The 26268-nt window shown below is 40.7% G+C and overlaps 1 protein-coding gene across 2 annotated transcripts in view; it reads left to right on the top strand.

Annotated features, from left to right (window-relative positions):
• TTLL11 (tubulin tyrosine ligase like 11) overlaps positions 1–26096 on the top strand; it is a 266874-nt gene extending 240778 nt beyond the window's left edge. For both annotated transcript variants that reach the window (XM_043982074.1, XM_043982076.1), the window contains one exon: positions 21676–26096. In XM_043982074.1, the coding sequence (XP_043838009.1) occupies positions 21676–21965 (290 nt within the window). In that variant the 3' untranslated portion in view covers positions 21966–26096. The remainder of the gene's footprint in view (positions 1–21675) is intronic.
• Positions 26097–26268: the final 172 nt, after the last annotated feature.

Raw genomic sequence — 26268 nt, 5'->3', positions numbered from 1 at the left:
AGCATTTGCTAAGGGTAATTTCTAAGGGTATAGCTTTATCAAGAACAGTTTATGCCAGAGTTCCCTCATTTCCTTTTCTGATAGTGTAACTAGATGATTCAGAAGCAGTGTGAGATAGTGGAAAAAGGAATGATCTTGAAGGCAGGAAGACCCAGGTTCAAATGCCATTTCTGACAACTAGGAGGTATGTGATCCTGAGCAAGCCGCAACCCAGCCCTCCTTCACTTACCAAGAAACAGATGAGTCGCCATCTTCATTGCTGGAGGGAATTTCCACCTAAAGGTTTTCTTTTTTTGTTTTAATTTTTAAAAATTTTATTCTGAACTTAAGAAATAAAACAAGCATTTCCATAACTTTGTAGAATAGGGGGGGAAAAGTTGCTTGTACACAAAACTGCAAATCTATTATGTGCCACTTACTATTCCTTTTAATGTATCATGTAACTTTCATGTCATCATGCAACTTTCTTTTTTTTTCTTTCTTTCTTTCTTTTTTTGGTGAGGCAACTGGGGTTAAGTGACTTGCCCAGGGTCACACAGCTTGTAAGTGTTAAGTGTCTGAGGTCAGATTTGAACTCAGGTCCTCCTGAATCCAGGGCCAGTGCTCTATCCACTGCACCACCTAGATGCCCCCCATGTAACTTTCTTTTTTTCCCTTTTTTATTTCCTTCCCAATATCACCCCCCACTGAAATGGCTACCATTAGATGCAAATATGCATATGTATATACACACACACACACACACATATGTATGCATGTATATGTATATGCATATATAAAATCATTCTATACATACTTCTATCAGTTCTTTCTCTGGCTGCAGATAGTGTCTTCCTTCATATGTCCTTTGTACTTAATTTGGGTATTTATAATAATCAAAATGACTTAGTCACTCAAAGTTGTTCTTAAAATAATATTATTACTTGTATATGATGTTCTTTTAGTCCTGCTCATTTCATTCTTCATTATTTTGTGCAAGTGTATCCATGTTTTTCTAAAATCATTGAGTTCATTATTTCTTATAACACAGTAATATTCCATCACAATTGTATAACACAATTTAGTCATCCATTCCACCATCTACGGGCATCCCTGCAGTTCCCAGTTCTTTGCCACCACAAAGAGAACTGCTATAAATATTTTAGAACATATAGGTTCTTTTCCTTTTTCCCTAATTATCTTGGGAAACAGACCTGGTAGTGGTGCATTCTTTCATGGTTTTTGCATAACTGGGTTCATAGATTTGAGGAATACTGTAGTCATAGTTTATTTAGATTTCAGCAAAGAATTTGACCAAGTCTCTCATAAATGGGTATGTTGGAAAGATGGGAAGGAGTCTTCTAATGGAGTGACTCGATGATCTGTTGCTCACCCTGAGCTGGTCAGTATTTTTATCAGCGACTTAGATGAAGGCATAGATGGCATGCTGATCCAATTTAGAGGTGGCGTAAGCTACCCAGTGGATGACAAGGTACAATTCTCAAAACATCTCAACAAATTAGAACAATGTGCCAGATCAAATAAGATGAAATTTATGAGGGATAAATATGAAGTTCCTTACCTGGGTTCCAAAAATTAAATACAAGAACTGTAGGCTGGGAGAAGGAGTTGGAAGAGGTGGCAAGGAATCAGTTTATATGAAAAAGCTGTAGGTTTTAATGGACTTGGCATGACATTGTACCTTATAATGCTAACGTTACTTAGGCTGCATTAAGAAGTCCATAATGGGGGGGGGGGGACAGCTAGGTGGTGCAGTAGATAAAGCACCAGCCCTGGATTCAGGAGACCCTGAGTTCAAATCCGGCCTCAGACACTTGACACTTGCTAGCTCGGGGCAAGTCACTTAACCATCATTGCCCAGCAAAAAAAAAAAAAAAAAGTCCACAGTGTCCAGAACAAGAGAGATTAAAAGTTTCTCCATAGTTTTCTCACCTCATACATCCAACCCACCAACAAATCTTATTGTTTCTACCTTCACAGCATCTCTTGTATATGCCCCTTTCTCTCCACTCACATAGACAGCCCCCTAGTTCTGGCCCTTGTAACGATTGGAATGATGCCACCTGCTGGAGACTTACTGTAGAAAAGCTCTGCCATGAGGAGAAGACCTCTCAGGGCAAGCCATGGGGTCAAGGTCCTTGGAGTCAGGAAATGACTTTTGCTCATGGGTACTGTCTATCAAGGCTACCAGCCAATCAACTTGTGGAGCCTCCTATTTCTGGGAGGAAGACACAAAATAGGAAGCGGAGGCTGGTGGAGGGGTTTTGGTTCCTGACCTTGCCATGGTTGGTAAGATGATGGGGTCTCTTAGAAATAGTTAGATTTTTATCTTTCTCTCTGATCCTAATGCTCTTTAATGAATACTTAAACACTTAAATACTCTTGCTAAAGCTTATAATTTATTGACCACCACTCATTAGATTTTAGATAGTATAGCTAGAATTTTATTTGTTTGTTTGTTTTTTTGCAGGGTAGTGGGGGTTAAGTGACTTGCCCAGGGTCACACAGCTAGTACATATCAAGTGTTTGAGGCTGGATTTTAACTCAGGTACTCCTGAATCAAGGGATGGTGCTTTATCTACTGCGCCACCTAGCCACCCCTATAGCTAGAATTTTAGCCCTTGACACCCTTATCTCTTCTCTCCTGGACTATAGAAGTAGTATTGCGATAACCTTCTAATTGATCTCCTGTTTTCAAGTCTCTCACTCCAGTTCTAATCCAGCTTCTCTCCAATGCCAAAATGATTTTTCTAAAGTTTAGGAATGACCATGTCCACCTCCTGCTCAGTGTGGTTCAGTCGCTGGCTGTTACCTCCAGGATCAAATACAAACTCCCCTTGTAACTGGAAGCCCTTCATACGAGGGACTCTCTCCCCCTTTCTAGCCTTCTTGCACTTCTCTACATCTACTCTCTGACCCAGCTACACTGGCCCATCTCTGTGACTTGCTGTCCCCCATTCCTAGAATTCTCTGTCCCCTCACCTCCACCTCTAAGTTCCTCTGGCTTCCTTCCAGCTGCTAGTTAATTTCCTCTCCAAGATTACCTTTCATCTACTCAGTATTATGTTCCTAATTATTTGCATGTTTTCTCTCCCATTAGAATGTGAGCTCCTTTGAGGACTGTTTTTGTCTTTCTTTGTATCCCAAGTATTTATCACAAAGTCTGGTACAAAGTAAGTACTTAGTAAATGCTTTTTGACTGACTTCAGACTCTGAAGTTTCTCCATGTCAAGGCCTACTCCTCTACTTGTACCCTTGATCTCATCTTCTTCCATCTTCTCCAATAACTTAACTATTGATTCACTCCTTTTCTCATCTTCAATTTTTCCTTATCTCCTGGCTCCTTTCCTACTTCCAACAAATATATCCCGATTACCTTGTTGTTCTTCTTCTTCCTTTATTCATGAGGGTGGTGTCTTGCTTTGCATGTGAATCGGATATGAGTAGGGCAGAGCTGTGCAAAGTCTTCAGCTTCACCCTCTCCAGAGTCATCAAAGTCCAAGGTTAGGTTAAGACTATTATTGATAGGGGCAGCTAGGTAGTGCAGTGGATAAAGCACTGGCCCTGGATTCAGGAGGACCTAAGTTCAAATCCGGCCTCAGACACTTGACATTCACTAGCTGCATGCCCCTGGGCAAGTCCACTTAACCCTCATTGCCCGGCCAAAAAAAAAAAAAAAATCTTGCTTAAAGGGGCAGCTAGATGGCGCAGTGGATAGAGCACCGGCCCTGGAGTCAGGAGTACCTGAGTTCAAATCCGGCCTCAGACACTTAACACTTACTAGCTGTGTGACCCTGGGCAAGTCACTTAACCCCAATTGCCTCACTAAAAAAAAAAAAAAAAAGACTATTATTGATGATGGCCTAGGATGCAATGGGTGACCTTGACCTTTCCAAATTAAGGTCTTTCCCAAGTCTCAGTTTGTCTGAGGCCACCCCCATTTGATGACTAAAGGCTGGATAAGAATTGAGACAAAATTGAGACAAAAGAAAAGAATTGATGGCTCAATCTGCCATCACAGAGATATCCGTCTGGAAGGGGAAAACCCTCGGAGTTTCTGGCCTGAAACAGAAAACAATGCTTACAACAACAACCACCACCCCTTGACCCTTCTATCCTAGAATGTAAACTCTTTGAGAGGAGGGACTGATTTATTTTTGTCTTACTATCTCTAGGGCCTGGGAAATAGTAGAGGCTTAATAAATTGCTTGTTGATTTATTGATGGACAATTCCTTTCACAGTCAGATTCCTAGAAAAACTTGCTTCACCCTCTATTTAATTCTCAGTTTCTTGCTTTCAGATCTCTCCTCCTCCTCAACTAAAACTGCTTTCACCAGGGTAATCAGCTATCTTTTTAGCTGCTAAATCTGATGGCCTTTTCTCAATCACCATCTTATCTCCAGCTTTTGACTCTTGACCATCTCTTTGCCTGGATACTCCCTCCTCCCTTGGCTTTTGTAACACTATTCTCTCCAGTCCAGTTGCTTCTACTCCATCTCCTTTGCTAGATTTTTACTTACCTCCCACACCCTAGCCATGAATACCTCTTAAGGCTCTGTCCTTGGTCTTTTTCTCTCCTTGCTTTCTTATGTCTTGATGATTTCCTTAGTTCCAATGGGCTCACTTATAATTTCTGTACAGATGATTCCAAAATTGATATATTCATCCCCCTTTTCTCTTCTAAGACTCCAATCTTATATTACCTCTTCCCTGCTGGGTACTTTATTGTCATCTCAAGCTGAATATGTCAAAACAAAATTCATATCTTTACTCCAAAACCTGTCCTTCTGCCAAGTTTCTATTAAGGGTTACTTCCAGGGAGCAGCTAGGTGGCACAGTGGATAAGGCACTGGCCCTGGATTCAGGAGAACCTGAGTTCAAATCCGACCTCAGACACTTGACACTTACTAGCCGTGTGACCCTGGGCAAGTCATTTAACTCTCATTTCCCCGCCAAAAAGAAAAAAAAGAAAAGAGTTACTTCCAGAAAGCCAGGCTTATAACTTTAGAGTCATTCTTGATTCTTCTATGTTCCTTACCTCCTATGTCTTATTAGTTGTCAAGTCTTAAGTTTTTCCAATTCCACTTCCACAACATCTCTTTCATCAGTCATTTTTTCACTGCCAGGATCACCACCTGGTTCAAGCCCTCATTACCCCTGGCATGGACATTGCAATAGCCTTCTTATGGGTGCCCTTGCTTCTAGTCTTTCACCCTCTCCAATACATCTTTCACATAGATATCAAGTTAATATTTCTAAGGGATGGGTCTGATCATATTCCCTAGTTCAAAACCTTCAGTAGCTCCCTATTGTCTTCAGGATAAAATACAAACTTCTCAACTTGGCTTCTCCCCTCAACTTTTTTCTTGATTATTTTGTTTTCATGTAACAATCACTTATTAATAAACAATACCTTCCCTCCATTTAAGATCTCCAGGTAGCATATATTACTTTATGCTCTTATAGTTTATCATTATTGGCAGAGGAAGTAGGTTTGTTTTTTTGCTTGTTTGTTTGTTTTACTTGGACATCTTGCACCACCATAATTCATTGCGTTTGATTCTCTCCTATATATGCTCTCCTACTTGAGTTTTTGTGACATCACTCTCTTTTGTTTCTCCTCCTACTTGTCTCGTCCCCAGTATTCTTTGCTTGATTATCCTCCATATCCTGCCCCCTAACTGTGAACACACCCCAAACCTCTGTCTAGGTTTCTTTCTCTACACCATTTTAGTGACTTCATCAGCTCTCATGGGCTCATTCATATCCAGCCCAGTCTCTCTCCTGAGCTCTTGCCTCATGTCAACATCCTATAGGACATTTCAAAATGGATCTTGTGGACTTTTAAAGAGAACATGTCCAAAATAGAACTTTTTATCTTTCCTCCAAACTCATTTCTCTTCCCAAATTCTGTCAAAAGCCAGATCATCCTCCAAGTTTCCCAAGTCTACTGCTTCGGCGTTATCCATACTTCCTCACTCTCCTTAACATCACAGATCCAACCAGTTGCCAAGTCTTGTCATTTCTACCTTCACAACATTTCTCTGACAACATATTCTTAAAACACAGTTCTAACCATGTCACTACCCTATTCAGCAAACCCCATTGACTCCCTATTACTGCTAGGATCAAATACAAGCCCTTCTTTTGGCATTTTAATCTCTTCACAACCTGATTTAAACCTATATTTCTGACCTTATTTTACATTATTGCCTTCATTCACTAGTAAATCTAGCCAAACTGTCTTTTTTGTCAGTCTTCACACAAGACATTTTATCTCCTATCTCCATACCTCTGCATTGGCAGTAAGTACTCCATGCCTGGAATATACTTCCTTCTTAGCTCTGTCTCTTAGAATCCATAGTTCTCTTCAAAGTTCAGCTCAAATACTCTCTCTCTTCAGGGGAGGTTCCCCTCCACCCTGGTTGCTAGTGTTTTCCTCACCCCAAAATTACTTGGTATAGCATACATAAATATATATTTGGTTTATATCTTGCTTATCTAGTCTATTCTACTGACCTACTTTTCTATTTTTCAACTACTCTGAAATAGTTTAAATAATTAATGCTTTGTAATATATTTTGAAATCTAATAATCCTGCCTGCTTCATCTTTCTCCCCAATATTTCCCTTGAAATTTTTAACTTTTTCTTCCTTTGCAAAATTTTCTGTTGTTTTGGTCTGGTGTGGTACTATAAAAATCAACACTGTGGAAATTTTAAGGCAACACTAAATCTGAACATTAATTCTGATATTTTATTCACTTTTATTATATTTGTATAGCCCATTTTTAAACATTGAAATATTTCTAATTATTTAGTTATTCCCTTATATCTATAAATATTGTTTCATGTTTTGTGTCCTGTTAATATACTGAAGCTATTATTGTCTTGATAAGTGAGTGTCTTCATTGATTCTCTAGGGTTTTCTAAGTAAAACTATTATATTGTCTGCAAATAGGAATAATTTACCTCCTTTTTGTGAATGTTTATTACTAAATTTCTTTCATTGTAATGTTATAGGCAACATTTCTAGTAGTATGCCAAATAATAGCTGAGAAAGAGATAGCTTGGCATTTAAAAGCCTTCACCCTCTGCCTCCCACCTACCTACTCAGACATTTCAAATTACTCACCTTCATTGCTCTACATTCCAGCCAAATTAGTTTCCTAGCCTTTCTCAGAACCTGACAATCCATCTTCCATCTTAATGAATTTTCATAGGCAGTTTTCTAAGTCTGAAATCCACTTCTATTTTGACTTTGCCTCTTGGGATTCCTAGTTTCCTTCAAGATTCCACTCAGGTTCTACCTTCTACCTCCTTCCACCCCCACTGCCTTTCTCACTACCCTCAGTTGTTAGTATTATCTTCCTCCTCAAATTGTCATCTATTTGCTTATTTACATGTTGTATCCATCTAGTAGAACAGAGGCCCCTTGAGACAAGAGACTGTTTCATTGTTTTCTTTATGGTCCTAGTGCCTAGCAAAGCATAGTGCACAAAGTTGTTGTTCATCCTTTATTTTTCAAGAGGACCAATGACATCACATGGTGATGTCTTGACTTGTGCATGAATTGGATCTAAGTGAGGCCAAGTTAGACAAAGTTGTCAGCCTCACTTTCTCTTCTAGAGTGATCAAATTCCAGTGGCAAGACTCAAGTCAAGATGACTGGCAATGGTCTGGAATGCAGTGGATGACCTTAGTGTCTTCGATGTCTGACCAAGCTTTCAGCACTCCACAACACCTGCTTCATCTCCCTATATGGCCATTGGAACAATTTATTTTCACCCACCCATTTTGCCAGGAGAAGTCTTCACATACTTGTGGTAGACATCCCCTCGACTCAATGTCAGATTTAAGGCCTGTCAGTTACCTTCAATCTGGTTTAGCCCATCTGCCAAGAGAACTTTACCAGGGTGTAGTAGCTATGCATGCTACAGTTTCTTAGAGCCACACATGAGAGTTGAGTGACAGGTAAACACCAAAGGTAGCTGAGTAGCTCTGAAAAGGGCTTGGCAAGCCCTCACACCAGAGTGGCATCATGAAAAATTGGACACAACAGAACAACAGTGAACAAAGTAGGTATTTGATACGTATTGAGTTGAATTGACCTCTAACAAAGCCTAATGGGTAGCCAGGTGGTGCAGTGGACAGAGTGCCAGAGCTGGAGTCAGGAAGATCTTAATTCAAATCTGGCTTCAGTCACTTACTAGCTGTGTGACCCTGGGCAAGTCACTTAACCCTGTTTGCCTCATTTTCCTCATCTATAAAATGAACTGGAAAAGGAAATGGCAAACCACTCCAGTATCTTCACCAAGAAAACCCCATGGACAGTGTTGGCATGGGCCATAGGGTCCATGGGCCATAAAGAATCAGACACAACTGAACAACATAGGCACTTTACAAATATTATCTCATTTTTGGACACCAAGGTGGCACAGTATATAGAGCACTGCACTGGGAGCCAGGAAGATTCTTCCTGAGTTCAAACTGGCCTCAGACACTAGCTGTGTAACCTTGGGCAAGTCATTTACCTTTGTTTACCTCTATTCCTCACCTATAAAAATGATCTGGAGAAGGAAATGGCAAACCACTCCAGGATCTTTGTCAAGAAAATCCCAAATGGGATCACAAAGAATCAGATACAACTAAAAATAACTGAACAACTATGCTTCTATGTTATATGGCTGTATCCATACCTTAGTACATGTTCTAAACACCCTTATAGGACTAAGATTCTATATTCTAAGGCCCCTTCCAGTGTGCACCTTCTGTGCTTCACTAATTGCATGTTCACTGCTGTTGGATTCTAGTCCCATCTAGACTTGGGGCGGGGGTGGGGGGGTGGGGGAAGCACTGACAGTTTCAGAACCATCATGAAATTTCTATTTGGGATGACATTAACTGGTCCCTGGATGGCACCAGTGTTGGACAGATATACAGTGAAAGAAACATTTTCCTGCATTAATAAAATTACCTTTTCTAAAGAAAGCAATTTGCATGTTAATGTTTTAGGTAATTCTCTACAGCTTGAGTGCCCCTCAGGGCTGTAATTTCTCACTGACAAAGTGACAAAAATAAAACGTAGCATAAAGGAAAATTTTTCTTCTCTCTAATTTGTGCTCTAAAGTGACATTTTTTTAAATGTAAGTCGAGTTGAAACCTACTGCTCTGTTATTCCTGACACTGATCTGCCTCCCATCATCTCACTTAGTGACAGACTTACCTTGAAGAGCATGACATTCAGTGTGTGTTCTTGAGGAAAAGATAAGCATTCTTATTGGCAATTGGCACCTTCGTACCACCTATGGATATCCCTGGAGATGGCTCTCCCGTCAACCTAGGGGCCCTCTGCATGGTTCTCAGTGTTAGTCAGATCATACCACATTTGAGGAAGGGAAGTTGAAATGCTGGAGCAGTACGGGGAAGGGGCCTGGGGACGGGAATGAATGAAACCACGTCATAACATCAGGCAAAAGTATTAGATGTGTGTCCAGAAGTGGCACAAAGGTTTTGGATTATCAAGGTTCTTTTTATTTCTCTCCACTGGAACCCCTACCTGAAAACTTGGGAAATCAGTCTAGTATTGGACAGCCAGATGCAAAAATTTCCAATAGCAATGTTGTAATGTTGCCTGTGACCTTGATTGTAACAGTCTTCTTAACCCCGCCACCACCATTTGTCGGGGGCTCCCTCAAGGTCACTCATAATGCCTGGTTTCCACTTGGGTACTTGCCTCACAGGGAGGACCTATCTACTCTAATCCAGCAGATATTTATTGCAAGCCTATAACATCTATGACACTATGACAACACACATACCTTTGCAGAGAGGGGATTTGGAGTGAGGAACATTATGAATGTTAGGTCTTGTTCAATATGTCAGTTAATTTTGCTGAAAGTTTCCCCCCTCATCATTATTCTTCAGCATGAGAAATAACTCTCTGGGGGACTGGAAGGAAGGTGGAACCCTCAATATAAAGTGAAATCTGGAGGACAGAGGGGTAGGTTTTGGGGGATATTGATGAATTCCATTTTGGACTAATTGAATTTGAAATGCCAATTGAACATCCAAGAGGTACTATTCAGTAGACAGTTGTTGTCAAGTCTTTCATTTTATGTATGAAAAATCTGAGGCCCAGAGAAGAGGACATGACTTGTCTAGTGCCACATACCTAGTAAATGGCAGAGCCAGAACTCAAAATCCAGAAACTCTTTCCGTGTTCTCTCCTAATTTCTTCCCTGAGATCCCTGGAACCTTCTATCCTGTACCCTTCCCATACCTCCACACTGTAGAACCCAAATTCACCCCCTAACTGTTCTTCTGGGCTGCCTGGGAGCCCTCACTTCTCATACCTGATCTGTCCCTGGTCCCTCAAGTTAAAATCCCAGCTGTACTGGAATGACCTTGGTCAAATCATTTAATTACTGTGGGACTCAATTTCCTCATTTGTAAAATAAGGAAGTAAATATACTAGGTAATCTCTAAGATCCCTTCCAGTTCTTAGGCCCGTGACCCCAAATTACAGGGAGACTGAGATTGCAGTTTAGTAGACAGAGAACTTCCTAACAATTAGAGCTGTCTGACAAAGAAGTCAACTCCCTCTGGAGATGGTTAACTTCAAAGTCCTGTGTTGAGAGAAGTTGATGCTATTGATTTTTTCATCATTTGAGACTTCCCATTAAAAGTTATATGGTCGGGGCGGCTAGGTGGCGCAGTGGATAAAGCACCGGCCCTGGATTCAGGAGTTCCTGAGTTCAAATCCAGCCTCAGACACTTGACACTTACTAGCTGTGTGACCCTGGGCAAGTCACTTAACCCCATTGCCCCGTAAAAAAAAAAAAAAAAAAAAAGTTATATGGTCACTTGGTGATTTTTTATAGAAGGGAACCATTTTACATGTGGGAATTAGAATTGAAAGAGACCCCTGAGGTCATCTAGCTCAAGAGTCTAGAATACCAAGATATGGATGAAGTAGAGGAAGTCCTGGAGTTGGGACAACCTCTGGAATGGCCCGATTTTCCAAAAACAAAGCAAAAACCCTTCTAGCAGTTTTTTTTTTTAAGTGAGGCAATTGGGGTTAAGTGACTTGCCCAGGGTCACACAGCTTGTAAGTGTTAAGTGTCTGAGGCCGGCTTTGAACTCAGGTACTCCTGACTCCAGGGCCAGTGCTCTATCCACTGCGCCACCTAGCTGCCCCTCTAGCATTTATAAATTGGAAACTATCTTAAAAGAAAACATTCTTGGGGCATCTAGGTGGCTCAGTGGATAGAGCACTGGCCCTGGATTCAGGAGGACCTGAGTTCAAAGTCGGCCTCAGACACTTGACACTTACTAGCTGTGTGACCCTGGGCAAGTCACTTAAGCCTCATTGCCCCACCAAAAAAAAAGAGAGAGAAGAAGAAGAAGAAGAAGAAGAAGAAGAAGAAGAAGAAGAAGAAAAAGAAGGAGAAGAAGGAGAAGAAGAAGAAGAAGAAGAAGAAGAAGAAGAAGAAGAAGAAAAAGAAGGAGAAGAAGAAGGAGAAGAAGAAGGAGAAGAAGAAGGAGGAGGAGAAGAAGAAGAAGAAGAAGAAGAAGAAGAAGAAGAAGAAGAAGAAGAAAAGGAAAGAAAAGAAAAGAAAAAAAGAAAACATTCTTTACATGACTTTCAATGCAACACTTCATTGTGACCCAGGTAAGTGAGTCACTGTACTTCTTAAGCTTCAGTTTCCTTATATATGAAATGGGTATAATAACACTTTTACCAACTGTCATCCAGGCTTTTGTAAGAAAAAGAATCTCAAAGCTCAAAGAGACCTCAAAACTTAGAAGGCTGATTCCTCCTAAACTTGAAATCATTATTTTTAAAAAGGAGTTATTATTATTGATATTTTCCCCTATATCCCCTTGGTTTCTCATTTTCAGTGCAACAAATGGGTTATTCTAATAGGAGAGATCACACCTTCCCCATATGGTATAAAATCCCTATTAAGCCTAGCCAGATATTTCTCGAACCATTAATCACATTCAAGAAAAGAAGACTATCATGAGGCTGTTACATCAGGCAGTGACTTTATCGTAATTCTGTCTCCCCACACGGTGAATCAGAATTGGTCTAAGCAATTTGTGTCTGTGTACTGGTGGAGCTGAGTGTGGGCCTTAATGGGTAGCTAGTCAGACCTTTTGGCCACCCTCACCTCAGTGTTCTTCTGTCCTGTTCTAGCCAGCTGCACGGCATCTCACTTAATGAAATGATGAAATAGTTGTCCGTTTCCCTGATTATGTTTGTTAGTTTGGGTAGTGCAGGCATTGGTGAGTAATGATCTTTCTACAAGCCCTGCTCACGTCTGAGCCCTGACACTTATTAATTTCTCTATCCAGCCAAGAACAAAGGTGATAGCAATTTCTTGTTGCCATAATGGCTTAAATATAATGAATGTATGAAACGTATGCTCCCAAAATGCTTATGCAGCAGAGGATGATGGCAGAGCTGGCTTTTTTCTCAGGCTTATTTCTCTGCTTGATAGTAAGGGAATCAGGAGGATTTTAGCCCATTTTCTAGTGAACAACAACAATAACACATTTCTATGTCATCCCTAAGTAATATAGAATGTTATTTAGTGTTCCTGGGTGAGAGATATGTTGCATTATGCAAGCAGTATTTTGTTTTCTTTATTGCCACAGAAAGCAGTGGACTCTATCATAAAAGATCTTCGAAACAATAAATATCCTTCTCATAAAGCCATAGAATGTAAGGGCTGGAGGGGCCCTTTAGGATTATCTTCTTGGTATGGTTTTAGGGCAGGCCTACTATGAGAAAGAGGGCAGGATTAGATGCCTTCTTCATCTCCCTTCCATGCCTAGGATCTTAGTAACTTGTCTAGAAAATGCCTAGGTCACATGTGCTTCTTCTGTGGCTTCTTTAGTGAAATTATTCTCTAGCCTGGTGGCTTTATATTCTTTCAAGATCCTATAAAGGCAGTTAAAACAAGACAGTGAAGGTAAGAGAAAGCCTAGCAGATAGGGGTGTTCTTATGACTAGACATGCCAGAGTCAGTATAATTGTTATGTATTGCTCCTCTGGGGACATTTCATTGCAAAGATAGGAATGCACAAGCAAATTCTATTCAAGATAATTCAGCTATATATTCTACCAATGATTCTGAACAGAAAACGTGTTATCTTTATGCATTTAGAATTTCATGGGATAGAAACACCTATTTTAGGTAAGTGAAATGACAGGAAAGATACGTGATAGAAAGAGGGAAGGAGGGAGAGGGACAGGAGTGAATTGGCAAATAGCTATCCCATCTTAGCTTATTAATAACCTCGAATGCAGTTTCTATTTGATTAGAATTTTAGATGTAGAAGGGACCTCAGATCATTCCAACAACCCCTGTATTTTACAGAAGAGGACACTGAAGTCTAAAGAGGTGAATTGACTTATTTAGGGTCATATAACTACTTAATTACAAAGCCAGGATTAGAGTTGAGTTCTCCTGAGTCCCTGACTAATACTCTTTCTACCCTACCACTAAGATACTGAACATATAATATTAGAATTGATTGGCGGGGTACAGATAGGTGGCGCAGTGGATAAAGCACTGGCCCTGGATTCAAGAGGACCTGAGTTCAAATCCTGGCCTCAGACACTTGACGCTTACTAGCTGTGTGACCCTGGGCAAGTCACTTAACCCTAATTGCCTCACAAGAAAGAAAGAAAGAAAGAAAGAAAGAAAGAAAGAAAGAAAGAAAGAAAGAAAGAAAGAAAGAAAGAAAGAAAGGAAGGAAGGAAGGAAGGAAGGAAGGAAGGAAGGAAGGAAGGAAGGAAGGAAGGAAGGAAGGAAGGAAGGAAGGAAGGAAGGAAGGAAGGAAGGAAGGAAGGAAGGAAGAGAGTTAAAAAGGGAGTTTAGGAAATAACTGGTCTGCCACCATTCCTTCATTTCATAAAGGAGACTCAGAGACTCAGACTCAGAAAGGGCAAGGAATCTGCCCATGGTCATATAGTAAGTCAGTCACTAGCAGAGCCATGACTACAGTCCAGGTTTCTTGTCTCCCAAGCTAGTGATCATTTAGCCATACTACTACTGTGCATATATTTAATACTAAAGGAAACCAGATGTTTTCCAGTGAGAAAGTTGAATATTCAGTATGGAATCATTTTCCTGGCTGTCTGCAATGATTTGGCTTTGAACTGTCCTATTTTCACCTAGAAACCCCAGAATAGCTATTGCTTTTATTTTTGAACAAAAACTCCAGAGATTTTTCATTAAGTACTCAGAACAAATGAAACTTTCTGAGGGAAAAGAGAGAAGAATTAGAGTCTGGAATGGACCATGTCCTTGCTACTGTAACTCAAGATGACTAATAGAATCAGGAACCAGACTAGCAGCCACTGCCCTTCCATGACCCAACGCAGCTTGGTGAGTTGTAGAGTCATTTAGAATGTACCTAGGTTTGATTGGAGAGAAATTGTACTCCAGACTGGAAATGTAATATTTTTTCCATCAATTTCAGTAACCCCAAATTCGGTTTAGAGAAATGCCTAATATTACATAAAATCAAAAAGCTTTTTCATGAATAAAATAAATAAAGAAGAGAAACTGTAGAGCGGGAAATATGTTTGCATGAAAAGTGTGAAATCTAATATAGATATCTAGATTAGATATAGATAAAAAATAGATTATATATAGATTGATGTACATTAGATACCAGACCAAATATCTCTCTCCAAGTATCTAAATCTGATATAGTCTGAGATGTGTATGCACATGTGTATATATGTATGTGTATGTGTATATGTGTGTGTGTGTGTGTGTATATATATATATATATATATATATCTTGGATACCAAACTTTTGTCAGTGATATATATATATATACATATACATATATATACATGAATGTATGTGTATATACACATATTATATATGGTATGTATCTAACATCTGATATGTGTGGATATATGTCCTTAGTTATAGATATCTATATTGCCCCACCAAAAAAAAAAAAATTCAGCAGTTTATTCAGTGTGAACTGTGACTAGTTGAGCCCAAGTGAAGATAGTCAGTTTCATATAGTTCACAGTTACTAAGCATTTTCTGTGTACAAAGCAGTTTGTTCATCACCATTGTAGATATAAATATGAATAAGGTCCAGTCCCTGGAGCTTACACTCTGGGAGTAGTAGTAGTAGTAGTAGTAGTAGTAGTAGTAGTAGTAGTAGTAGTAGTAGTATGTCTTTATAGATGTTTAAAATAAATTATAAGTACAGCAGAGGAATATAAAGTACTATGAAATTAAGCAAGGAAGTGATTACTATTGGCTGGAGGAGACCAAAGGAAGGCTTCATGGAAAAGATGGCATTTTACCTGGGGTTTAAAGAATGAGTATACTTTTCAGGAGGAAGAAGAGGCATTCTAGGAATGAGGAATGGTTAGGAACAAAGGCTTAAATATTGTTTGTTTTTAGGGGGTTGGCAAGTTAAAGTGAACAGACTGGGTATTCCTTGTGGCTGACATTATATGACTATGCAGTAGGGCCCTTGGTCCTTAATTCAACATTAAATTAGGCAGGATTTCCAAGTTCAAAAATGCTAGAATTAATACTCCTATTCAGACTTGTTAAATGAGATATTCCAAATGGTCATTAAAAACAGAGTAGCCAAAAAATACTTAATATTAATGGCACATGATGGTTATAAAACCTTCATATTCATAAACACAACCGATCCTCACAAAAACCCTGAGGTGGTCAGGGCAAGTATTATCCCCATTTTATAGATTAGGAAACTGAGGTTCAGAGTGGTCATTCAACCTCAAGTGATAATTTTTTAAAATCAAATTGTCTTTGAACTCATCCTTTTTTAAACTCAGGAAATGTATCTTTAATTTGGTTTTATTAAATTTTAAGCCCCGAGTCAAGCCTTTCTCTCTATTTGGACAGATCCCATTTGTCTCTTTGCAATTGTGTTAGATCTACTTGCAAATTGATCCATTTCTGCTTATGGTCCTTAAATATAGATTTATGGAGATCATAATTAGCAGAAGTGAAGAAATAGACAAGAATTCAGGTCTGGCACATTTTGGCCTCACCAGAATACACAGTTTCTCAAGGTTGCATAGAATTTGAGAGCTCTAAAGGAATCATAGGGGTAAAAAAATCTCAGAATTTTAGAATTGCAAAAGGCCTTCGAGTTTATTTGGACCTACCTACCCTACAACATGAAATAAAGATTTCATAATCCAAAAAAAAAAAAAAGAGGTAAAATATAGCACTTTTAGGTTGACAGAGCACATCACATTCATTGTCTCATTTGATCATTATCTAAGAAGAGGTCCCATAGGCAATTACTTCCATTTCTACAACTTCTGATACTCTTGCACCATTTTTTCCTACTTCATGTGACCTTGATTCTTCTTTTTTTTTTTTTTTTGGTGAGGCTATTGGGGTTAAGTGACTTGCCCAGGGTCACACAGCTAGTAAATGTTAAGTGTCTGAGGCCAGATTTGAACTCAGGTACTCCTGAATCCAGGGCCGGTGCTCTATCTACGACCTTGATTCTTTAAAAAAGACTTCTTCCTCAGAGCCATAACTAGAGTTATGGGCAGCTGAGACTTTGCTTGGGCATTAATATGGGGGAAAGAAGTTGCTTTCTTTCCACTGTAGTTCAGAGACTTGTCATCCACATCCTTGCTAGTTCTTCACTGGCCTTATGAGGATGGGTGGGGAGGACTGGGCCTTGGGAGAAGGTTTCAGGCCAACAAAGCTTGGGGGAAAGGGGCAATTGGACAGGGCCAGCCCCTTTTCCCCACAGCTTCATTTGTGGTCAGACTCTCTCTCCAGGGGCCCACTTTCCTTCCCCACTAACTCCTGTGGGTAACAGGCCAGAATCTTTCCTCCAACTGATTTCACCCTGATCCCAGGATCCCTAGGTATGTCTCTGATCCTACCCTTCTGCATCATCTTTCCTGCTCTGAACATGTTCTTCTTGTGACATTTAAGTAAGAGGATACTGGTGTCTGTATGTTCATTGACTTGTGCAATGTAGAAGCTCAGGCCTCACCTTGACTGACCTTGGACTCCCATCACTGTGATCAATTCCCAAACCTCTCAGCACTGGACTGTTGTTGGCAGGAAGAGAAGAAAAGGAAAAAAGCCCTTCATACTAGATTCATGTCCTTGCCCTGGGCAACAGGAGTTGTCAAAAATGGAGGAAATGCTGTGTTCCTTTCACATCCCAGGAATTAGGAACTTTGTGGAAATTAGACTATTATGAGAGGAACCAAAAGGGAAAAGCTATGGTCATGGGGTCCTAGATTTATCCATAGAGACACCAACACATATAATAATATTTATATTTAGAATATATTAAGACATGAAACTAAGCAAATGACAAAACAGATTAGGTCACACAATACAAAGTGAACTTGCAATCAGGATTTGTATCCAGCCTCTTCTACTCACTAGCTATGTAACAATGAACATCTTGCTTTACCTCTCTGAACTTTAGCTTCCTCATCTATAAAATAATCTTTATATGCCGAGGTCCTTATGAGGAATCACTTTGTAACTCTTAAAGCACTGTAGAAATCGGAACTATTGTTATCAGATCATCCTCATTATCATAGCTCCCATTTGGTGCTTTTTTGTTTACAAAGTGCTTTGTCATCCATTTTCTCATTAGATCCCCACAACACTCCTGTGAGTTGGGTGGGGTTGGTGAAACTCCTCACATTCATACAAGTCCTAGACCTTAGAGATCCTCTAATTTAACCCCCTCACTCTTCATCTGGAGAAATCTCAGCCCAGTAGAGTAAGTAATTGCCCCAAATGACATAGCAAGTGAGTGTCAGAACCGGGGCTGGAACCCAGGAATTCTGAGGATTTGGAGTGCCATCCTTTCACTTGCCCATGGTCACCAAGCTGGTAAGCAGCAAAGCCAGGGCTGGAAGGAACCAGGCCCTTCTGGCTTCCTGCTCAGTACTCCTCCCTCTATATCACATATCCTCTCTGTTTATTAGGGATGCATAGACAATAGAAATTTAAATCTAAAATGAATTGTAGCTTTTCTTATTGTGCTATAGTGATTCACACTACTACTAGAGGCCTTGTAGCCTAGATTATTTAAAAGTTATTTTGCCTCTTTCTCCCTCACCCCTACTTCCTTCCCAAACCCTTTTTAATGAGAGAGGATTTGCTTTCCTGAGACTCGGTGCATTTGACATGCATTAGATGTCTTTTCATTTGCCTCTCTGAGGCCTGGAGGATCCTTTTCAACTAGATTTACAGACTTTTAGAATCACCAGTTATGGGGGCCAGTTACTTCTTTGCTGGCCTGCTCTGTCCCACTGAAGCAGCTTGTAAGTACTCCAGCATGTCCCTGGCCCTATTCTGTTCATCAGATGTGTCAGTCACTTGCCCTTCAGGTTACTTTGAACACCATCTTTCACTCTTAGTAGCACCATCTTTCACTCTTAGTAGCCACACAAGGAAATTGTGGATGAAACAAATTCTATATAGAAAAAGAGAATGGCATCCAGAAGGTACCTATGTTCCACTTATCAGGGTTGGCAAGTAAGTCCTTTAATCTTTCTGAGCCTCAGTTTCCTCATTTGTAAAAAATTAAAAATACTTTCACTGTCTGCCTCTCAAGGTTGCTGTGGGGAGCAAATCACTATGTAAATAGGAGAACCAGTCTTGTTTTGTCACCATAAAACATTGTATGTGTGAGTTATGGCAATGATGATCATAGGCTTGGAGCCAGATAGGCCCTCAAAGGTCATTTAGCCTAACTTTCTCATTTTACAGAAGAGGAAACTAAAGCCCTGAGAAGTTAAATGACTTCCCTCAGTCACACAGTAAGCTAGGATTTGAACCCTGGTCCTTTAACTCCAGATGCTGAGTCTTTCCGGTACAACATGTGGAAGGAAGTTGGTGGTGAGATGATGATGGTCGTGGTGATGATAGTGGTGATGCTGAAATGAAGTCAATCATTATAGAGAGGCCCTTTCCCTTCAATAGTAGGATTTGGGGCATGAGTAGTACAAAGTAACTATCTGACCCATGGCAAATAAGTTCACCTTTCTGGGATTGAATTTCCTCATCTGCCAAATGAAGTTATAGCATAAATATCAAAGGTTTCTTCTCTTTAAGCCATTCCATGTTCCGTTGTAATATTCTATATTCTATGTTTTAGCATTCTAAAGTCCCTTTCAGTTCTAACAAGTCATGTCCTATATTATGTGTTGCAACATTCTATGTTCTAAGGTTTCCCTAAGAGCTACCCTTTCATGTTCTGTGTCATAGCATTCTCTATTTTAAGACCCTTTTAGGTACCAACCCTGATTCTGTTGGTTTCCTCAATCCCTGATACTGATGCTTTGGTAGACCTGTCTTAGAATAATTGAATCCAAGAATGTCAAAACTGAGGACAATCTTATACATCAGCTACACCATTCTTCTCTACATCTGTCCAGAGTTTTGGGATGTTTGTTGTTTTTGTTCGTTTGTTTGTTTAGTGGAAGTGTTTTCTTTTCACACCTTTTCCTGTCAAATGGAGCAGGTAACTTGGGGAAAGTTCTGAAGTGAACTGAAGTAAAAAGTAAAACAAAAGCTTTGCTTGACTTGGGATGGGTTTGGGGTGGGGAGGCAATAAATAGCAATGCATTTGCTCAGCCCAAAGGGCTGAGAAGAGGGTTTATGCAGAAAAAAATAATTGATCAGATAGATCCTAGAACATATAAATAATACAGTATTTACAAAGCCAGCCAACTCCTAACTAGGGTTATATGAGTAGAATGAAATACTTCTTCTGGCTGGACGTATCCAAACAAAGACTTTGATTTGAAACATCTTATCCTTCCCAACCACTATCTTGTCTAAAATGCTGTGTGAAATTCCATTCTGGCTTTGGTGCCACCTTTCTCTGAGAGGGCTGAAAAAAATCCAAGACATAGAAAAAGTTTCCTTTCCACTTTCACTGGGAGAAAACATAGACTTTCATGCCTCAATGGAGAATTCTGGACAGCGACATCAATTGCTTAGATTTTAATAGGCTTGTTTTTGTGGTATAATTGGATTGGACTTGGAGTCAGGAAGCCTGAGTTTGAATCTCAGATCTTCCATTTTTACTAACTGTATAAACTAGGACAAATAGCTTAAGTGGTTTTTCTCACAACAAGCCTATAAGGGAGTAGATGTGATTTCAGGAAATAAGCACAAGACTGAGAATCAGACCTGCTGGGCTCAAGGCTCAGCTCTAATACAAACTCTGTCTGTGGGCAAATTACATCACCTTTCTGGTCTTCAGTTTCCTCACCTGTAAAAGGGAGATAATGACATACTACCTATTTCATAGGGTTAGTTTGAGGAAAGCACTTATATTTACAGCCATATAGGAATGGGAACTATTAGTATCTCGTTTTTTAGTTATTATTAGTATCTATTACTAGCATCTAGATACCATTATGAGTATCCTCATTTCCAAGGTCTTCACACAGCTTCTAGGTAGCAGAGCTGGGACTCCATACCCAAGTGTTTTGATTCCAAATCCATTGTGCTCTCATGGTCTGTAAAATAATTTGTAAAAGTTTGTCAAAATCTGGAAAATTGGTATAACAATAAGCCTAGCTCATTGGAGTATAACATTTTACAATCCTGTGTTGTACATTGTATAAGTATTATTGTAATAAGTTCTTAACTGGGCTCCCTGCTTCTACACTCTCTTCTCTCCAGCCCATCCTTCACAGAGCTGGCAAAATGACCTTCCCATGTTCAGTTCTAATGAGTCACTTAGGGGCTTAAAAACTTGAAGCTCACCTTTGCTTACAGGATAATATATCCATGCCTTAGCCAGACGCTTTATATTCTCTGTCAGCTGGCTTCATCTTTCTTTCTTTGCCTTATTTAACATCATTCCCCTTCTCACACATTACATTTCCACTAAGCTAGTCTGTAAGCAGTTTCCACAAAATCAGCATGCTCTCTGCTGCCTCATTGACTGTGTGCCCCAAGCCTGGAGCTCATTCCCTCCTTATCTCCACTTTAAAAATAATTCTCTTCCTTCAGGGCTAACCTTGGGTACCACATCTTTCATGAAACCACCTGTAAGCCACTCCACTAAACATATTCTCTTCCTCAACCAGAGTTCCTAGAGCCCTCTGTCTGGATGTTTTCTTTGCCCCCATCCCATCCCACCTTGTGTAATACTCATCTGTGTACACCTTCCCTGTGCCTAGTCTATGCTAAGTTCTTTGAGAACAAAGACTATGTAATTTTTTTTTAATCTTGGTGTCCTCAGTACCCTGCATGATGTCTTGAACATAGTAAGTGTTTAATAAATGTTTGTTGAGTTGAATCAAATCCTCATCTGGCAGATGAGGAAACCAAGGGTTAGAGAAATTATGGGACTTGTCCATGGCCACCCATCTAGCAAGTTCCAGAGCACCAGTTCACACCTAAGTCTTATAGACTTCAAGTCCAGGGCTCTTTTACTTTCATCATGCTATTCTCATCCAGTTCCAGAAAAAAATATAATGTATACAAAGAACTAGCTAACCATAGGCTAATGTCGTTATCATTGTTAATATCAATAATAATTTGTCCCTGATTGATGGGAGCTTTGAATGTTGAGCCCCCAGCCTGGAAGGGAGCTCTGGCTTCTCTCCACTTAACTTTGGCTCTTTTTGTTCCCCAGGTATGTGTTTGCAAGCCTTTGTGGAAGCCTTCTTCTTTCTGGCCCAGAGAAGGTTCAAGCATTCATCACTTCAAGAGCAAGTTGCTTCATTGGTCGACCTGTGTGAATACCACCTGACCCTGCTGGATGAGAAACGCCTACTCTACAGCAAAGGCAGCTCCTCTGGCCGGCCTCCTGCCAGCAGTTCTTCCCAAGAAAGGCTCCCTCTCACCCAGCCACCAAATGGGTCTTTCCTTCCCCGAAATAACACTGCCAATAAATTTGCCCACTACAGACATCCTCAGTCTTGAGGGGATGGAGCTTTGGTATGGAAGAAGAAACTCATAGAGAATGTCAGGGCTGACAAGGGCTCCCCACCCCATGAGCATGTGGCTGCTGGTGAAATGTGGAATGCTAAGTTTTTCTATTGCTAAATGTTCTCACCTATTTATTTCCCATTTCCCTGAATTCCACGCTTCTAAAAGTGAATGCCCTGCATACAACTGTCTGTGACCCCAGCCCTTCTTTTTCAGTTCATCAGTGGATGGACTGTGTACCTTCCATGACAAAGGCCATCCTTCTTACTTTATGGAATACCACATATGAAGACAGTGGGAATGAATTCATATTGTCAAGACCACTGACTCCTGGGGATGATAGCCATGGAGGAGACAGCCCAAGGAAAAGAAATCTCAGGGTTTCTGTGGCCTCTTCAAGAACCAAGAGCCATTCTGTGTCACCCTCCAGTCATTGGGTAGAAAATGATTTGGGAGAATCAAGTAGGAGTATGCAAATCTGCAGTCCCTAATATATGTGCATGTGTCTCAATGAGTTAACCTAGTGTTTTGGATTAGTTGGGCCCCATTTCTGCAAAGCAAGTCAAATTTCTATTTTTACATTTCAGAACCATAGGTTTTGGGTGGTGCTGCTCAGTGGGCATACTCTGGGAAGTTTGGGTTTTGGCCCCTAGATTCCCAAAACACTGAAATCACACTTGCTGTGAAGCTTTGTAGATGGTAGGTATGATGAAGACTTGTTTGAGGGGCAAGCTGCTTTACCTCTAAAGTTTGGGACAAGAGAAAGAAAGGAGGGAATACCTTCTGCTTACTCCTCAGGAAACTACTGCTTCTTGTTTTTAAAAAGAAGCTGATTTTGCAGCATGGAATCTTAGAATTGAAAGAGATCTCAGAATAGAAAATGCTAGAATATAGGGCATAGAATATTAGAGATGAAAAGAACCTTAAAATACCAAATGAAAGAAAAAAGAATGTTAGAAACAGAAGGGATCCTAGAACCTCAAATTCTAGACTACAAAAGGTCAGTGCTAAGAGAGACCTTAGAAGCTATGTGGTCTAATCCCCTGATTTTACAACTCAGAAAATGAAGGCCCAGAGGTAGGGAGTGGCAGAACCAGCAATAGAACTCAGATCTCTGCGCTCCCAGACCAGTGTGTATCTTAGAACAACATACTACCCCTACATCTACAGGTAGCTATTGCCTTTGTATTCAGGGATGGCTGTGCTGCAAATCTGAGCAGTTCAACATTCTAGTGCCCATCTTTTCTGTAATAATTTGGCCAGGTGACCCTGTTGTAATTAATATTCCTATAGAGTGTGGGGAGAAGAAACAGGATTTAAAGAAACCTTTACTGCATGTAGCAAATGAGTTTCATAGTGCAAGACTTGCTCAAAGCATCTAAGCATAGCTTGCTTTCTTCTTTGGACCAGAATCGAGTCTGTACACAGAACTAGAGCTTCTTATCCTTTCTGAAATGTTGTTGTCAAAAAGCACAACAATGCCAACACCTAGCGGTTTTCAGCTCTAAAATATTACTCATTTATTTAATAAGTTTATCAAGCACTGCGTAGTATTTGAGAATCATAGAATTTTAAAAGCAGAAGGGCACTTAGAACCCAGTATGTAGAATGTTAGGAGATAGAGTGTTAGATATTCAAACCAGAGGGGGACTTGGAGATCATCTGATCCAGGGCATTCACTTTGGAAGAAATTGAGACCCCCAAGAAGGGGCCTGAGTTGACAAAGGTCACCTGATGGCAGGGCTGGGATCCAAGTCTTCAGCTTTCTACACTATGGGCAAAGCCCTGTCCCAGGCCTCGCAGGCCATACAAAGGTTGACAAGACTCTGGCCCTTTTGCCAAGGAATTTATAATCTAGTGATCAGGCAGTCAGTCAATCAACACGAAGTTTTTAAGCAACTACTATGTGACAGGCACCGTGCTAGTAGGGGAGTTAAGACATATACCTAGATAACTAGAATACAAAGTAGAATGTGCTGAGTGTATAGGAGCAGAGAGGTAGAGCTTACTCTAGGCTTAGGGAGACCACAGTTTGAGGGCATCTGTATGGTTTTATGGAGAACAAGGCACATGAGTTAGTGCTGGGAAGGCAGAAGGGATTTCTCCAGGCAGATGAGGCAGGAGGGCAGCATTCTGGGTGTGCCGGGCAGTGTGAATACCTGGGCCGAGCTCAGAATGAGGTATCTTCAGGGGACATTTTCAGTCATCCCACTTTGGCTAGAACATAGACTGTACAAGGGGGAAACTGAAGATTATCTAGAAAAATTGGAGGGATATTAGAGTGTTGCAATTTTATCTCCCATTTGTCAGTAGAGTTCGGGGGGTGGGGGGGGAAGAAGCTTCACATTGCCTAATTTGGGGGTGATATTGTAAATATCAGGTTTCACAGCCAGGAATATTATTTTAGACCACTGCAGCTCATCCCCAGACAATTTGCTTTGTATATCGCATTCTGTTTGGGGGTTTTTTGTTCCCAAGGTGAATTTTCCCCCTAAAAATGCTGCTCATTTTGCAGGTGTGACTGTGAGGAAGCCTGGCTCTCCTCTGAAGGACACTATGTCTTCCTGGTGATTATTAAGGAAATTATGCACCTACCTTACAAAACTCACCTTATTTCCAGTGCCTGACAATGATGGCTTAGAGTCCCATTAGCTTGTTCCACCCTAACATCAAGGATTTGGAGGCTGTTCTGTTATCACACTGTAATAGGGGCCTGAGCCTGTCTTTTCTGTTCCTCACATTAAACACCTCTGAAGCTGTCATGTGATCAAAAATCAGTCTGTTAACAAGCCCACTTCTTTCAGAAAGGGGGAATTGTAGTGGAGGCCAAAGACACCCCAGAGGCAGACAGACTCTAGAAAGTACGCTTTGCCAGCTTGCCGTTAGCAGGTATGGAGAGAGGAGTTTGAGAAGTGTAGGGCAAGGGAACAGAGGACCACAATGGGCCCGTGGAAGTATGAGATTTGGGGTTGGAAAGGGGTTTAGATATCACCTGCTCAAATGCCTTCGTTTACTGCTAACAAACCTGAATGAGTCCCAGAGGGGCGAGACGTCTTATCCAAGGTGTCACAGACAAACAACAGAACCCCGTTTTACTGCTGGGTCATCCAGTTGTGGCTTAAATACATTCCCCTAGTGATGGGGCACTCATTACCCCCCAAAGCAGTTTCATTACATTGTGGGATTTCTCAGATGGTTAGTAAGTCCGTCCTTATATCCATATATTGTGGGTTTATACTGCTGAGTAGTCCGGTGTAACAAGGATTCCTGAAGGTGTAGCTCCTTAAGGCTAAGGAGTAAGTCTCTGATGGTAGCATTTCATTTTCAGCTATGGGCTTAGAGCCCCTTTAGCTTGTTCAAGGATTTGGAGGTTGTTGTGTTGTCACACTGTAATAGGGGAATGAGGATGGTATTTTAGGCAGTAGAGCTTTCCTGGCCCCCTCAACTCATATCATGTAGGGAACTTCCCACCTCATCTCCAAAAAAGGATGTCCCTGAGTGTGGGCAAGCGCTTGAACCACTCTGGGGCTTTAGAGGCCCGGGCTTCAATTAGAAGTCATCCTTCTATTCCCACCCCCTCCACTCCCTCCCAGCTCCACATGAAAGAGCAAAACCAACACTAAGCAGATGGTTATCTGAGTTATATAGCCGCTGTCTGAGGCTTGGGAAGGAGGCAGGTGGTATCTAAGGCTTGTGGAGGGTTCCTTGTTGTGCTAACATTTTCATAAAGGAAGCAGACAGTTTGCATTATCAGTCTGTTTCCCGAGACCTCTTTTTTGTGTTGATTTAGTGGACAGGAGAAGGAAGGAGAGGACATGGCTAGGATTGTCCGACTTTTATTGGTCCCCTGTTACTGGCTGCCTGAACTGTCAGTTAGCATGCGATCAATCAGTGATGATATGATAGCCAATTAAAACTGTGGTTAATGGGCTGGATGGCAATAGACAGGTCAACTACACAGGGACATTAGTGGAAGGAAGACTAGTGTAGAGAAATGGCCTAGGGCAGAGCTTCTTAAACTTTTCCCACTCCAACCCTTTTTGCCTGAGAAATTTTTACTCCACCCCGGGTATATAGGTATACATAAACGTTTACTGTTGCCTAATTTTTCTTTTTCTTTCTTTCTTTTTTTTTTAGTGGGGCAATGAGGGTTAAGTGACTTGCCCAAGGTCACACAGCTAGTAAGTGTCACGTGTCTGAGGTCAGGTTTCAACTCAGGTCCTCCTGAATCCAGGTCCAGTGCTTTATCCACTGTGCAACCTAGCTGCCCCTCCTAATTTTTCACAAACCCCACACT

This window comes from Dromiciops gliroides, chromosome 2 (assembly GCF_019393635.1).
Source record: "Dromiciops gliroides isolate mDroGli1 chromosome 2, mDroGli1.pri, whole genome shotgun sequence".
NCBI classification, from domain to species: domain Eukaryota; kingdom Metazoa; phylum Chordata; class Mammalia; order Microbiotheria; family Microbiotheriidae; genus Dromiciops; species Dromiciops gliroides.
The sequence above is the reverse complement of the archived record's forward strand: the minus strand, read 5'-3'. Positions and strand labels throughout refer to the sequence as shown.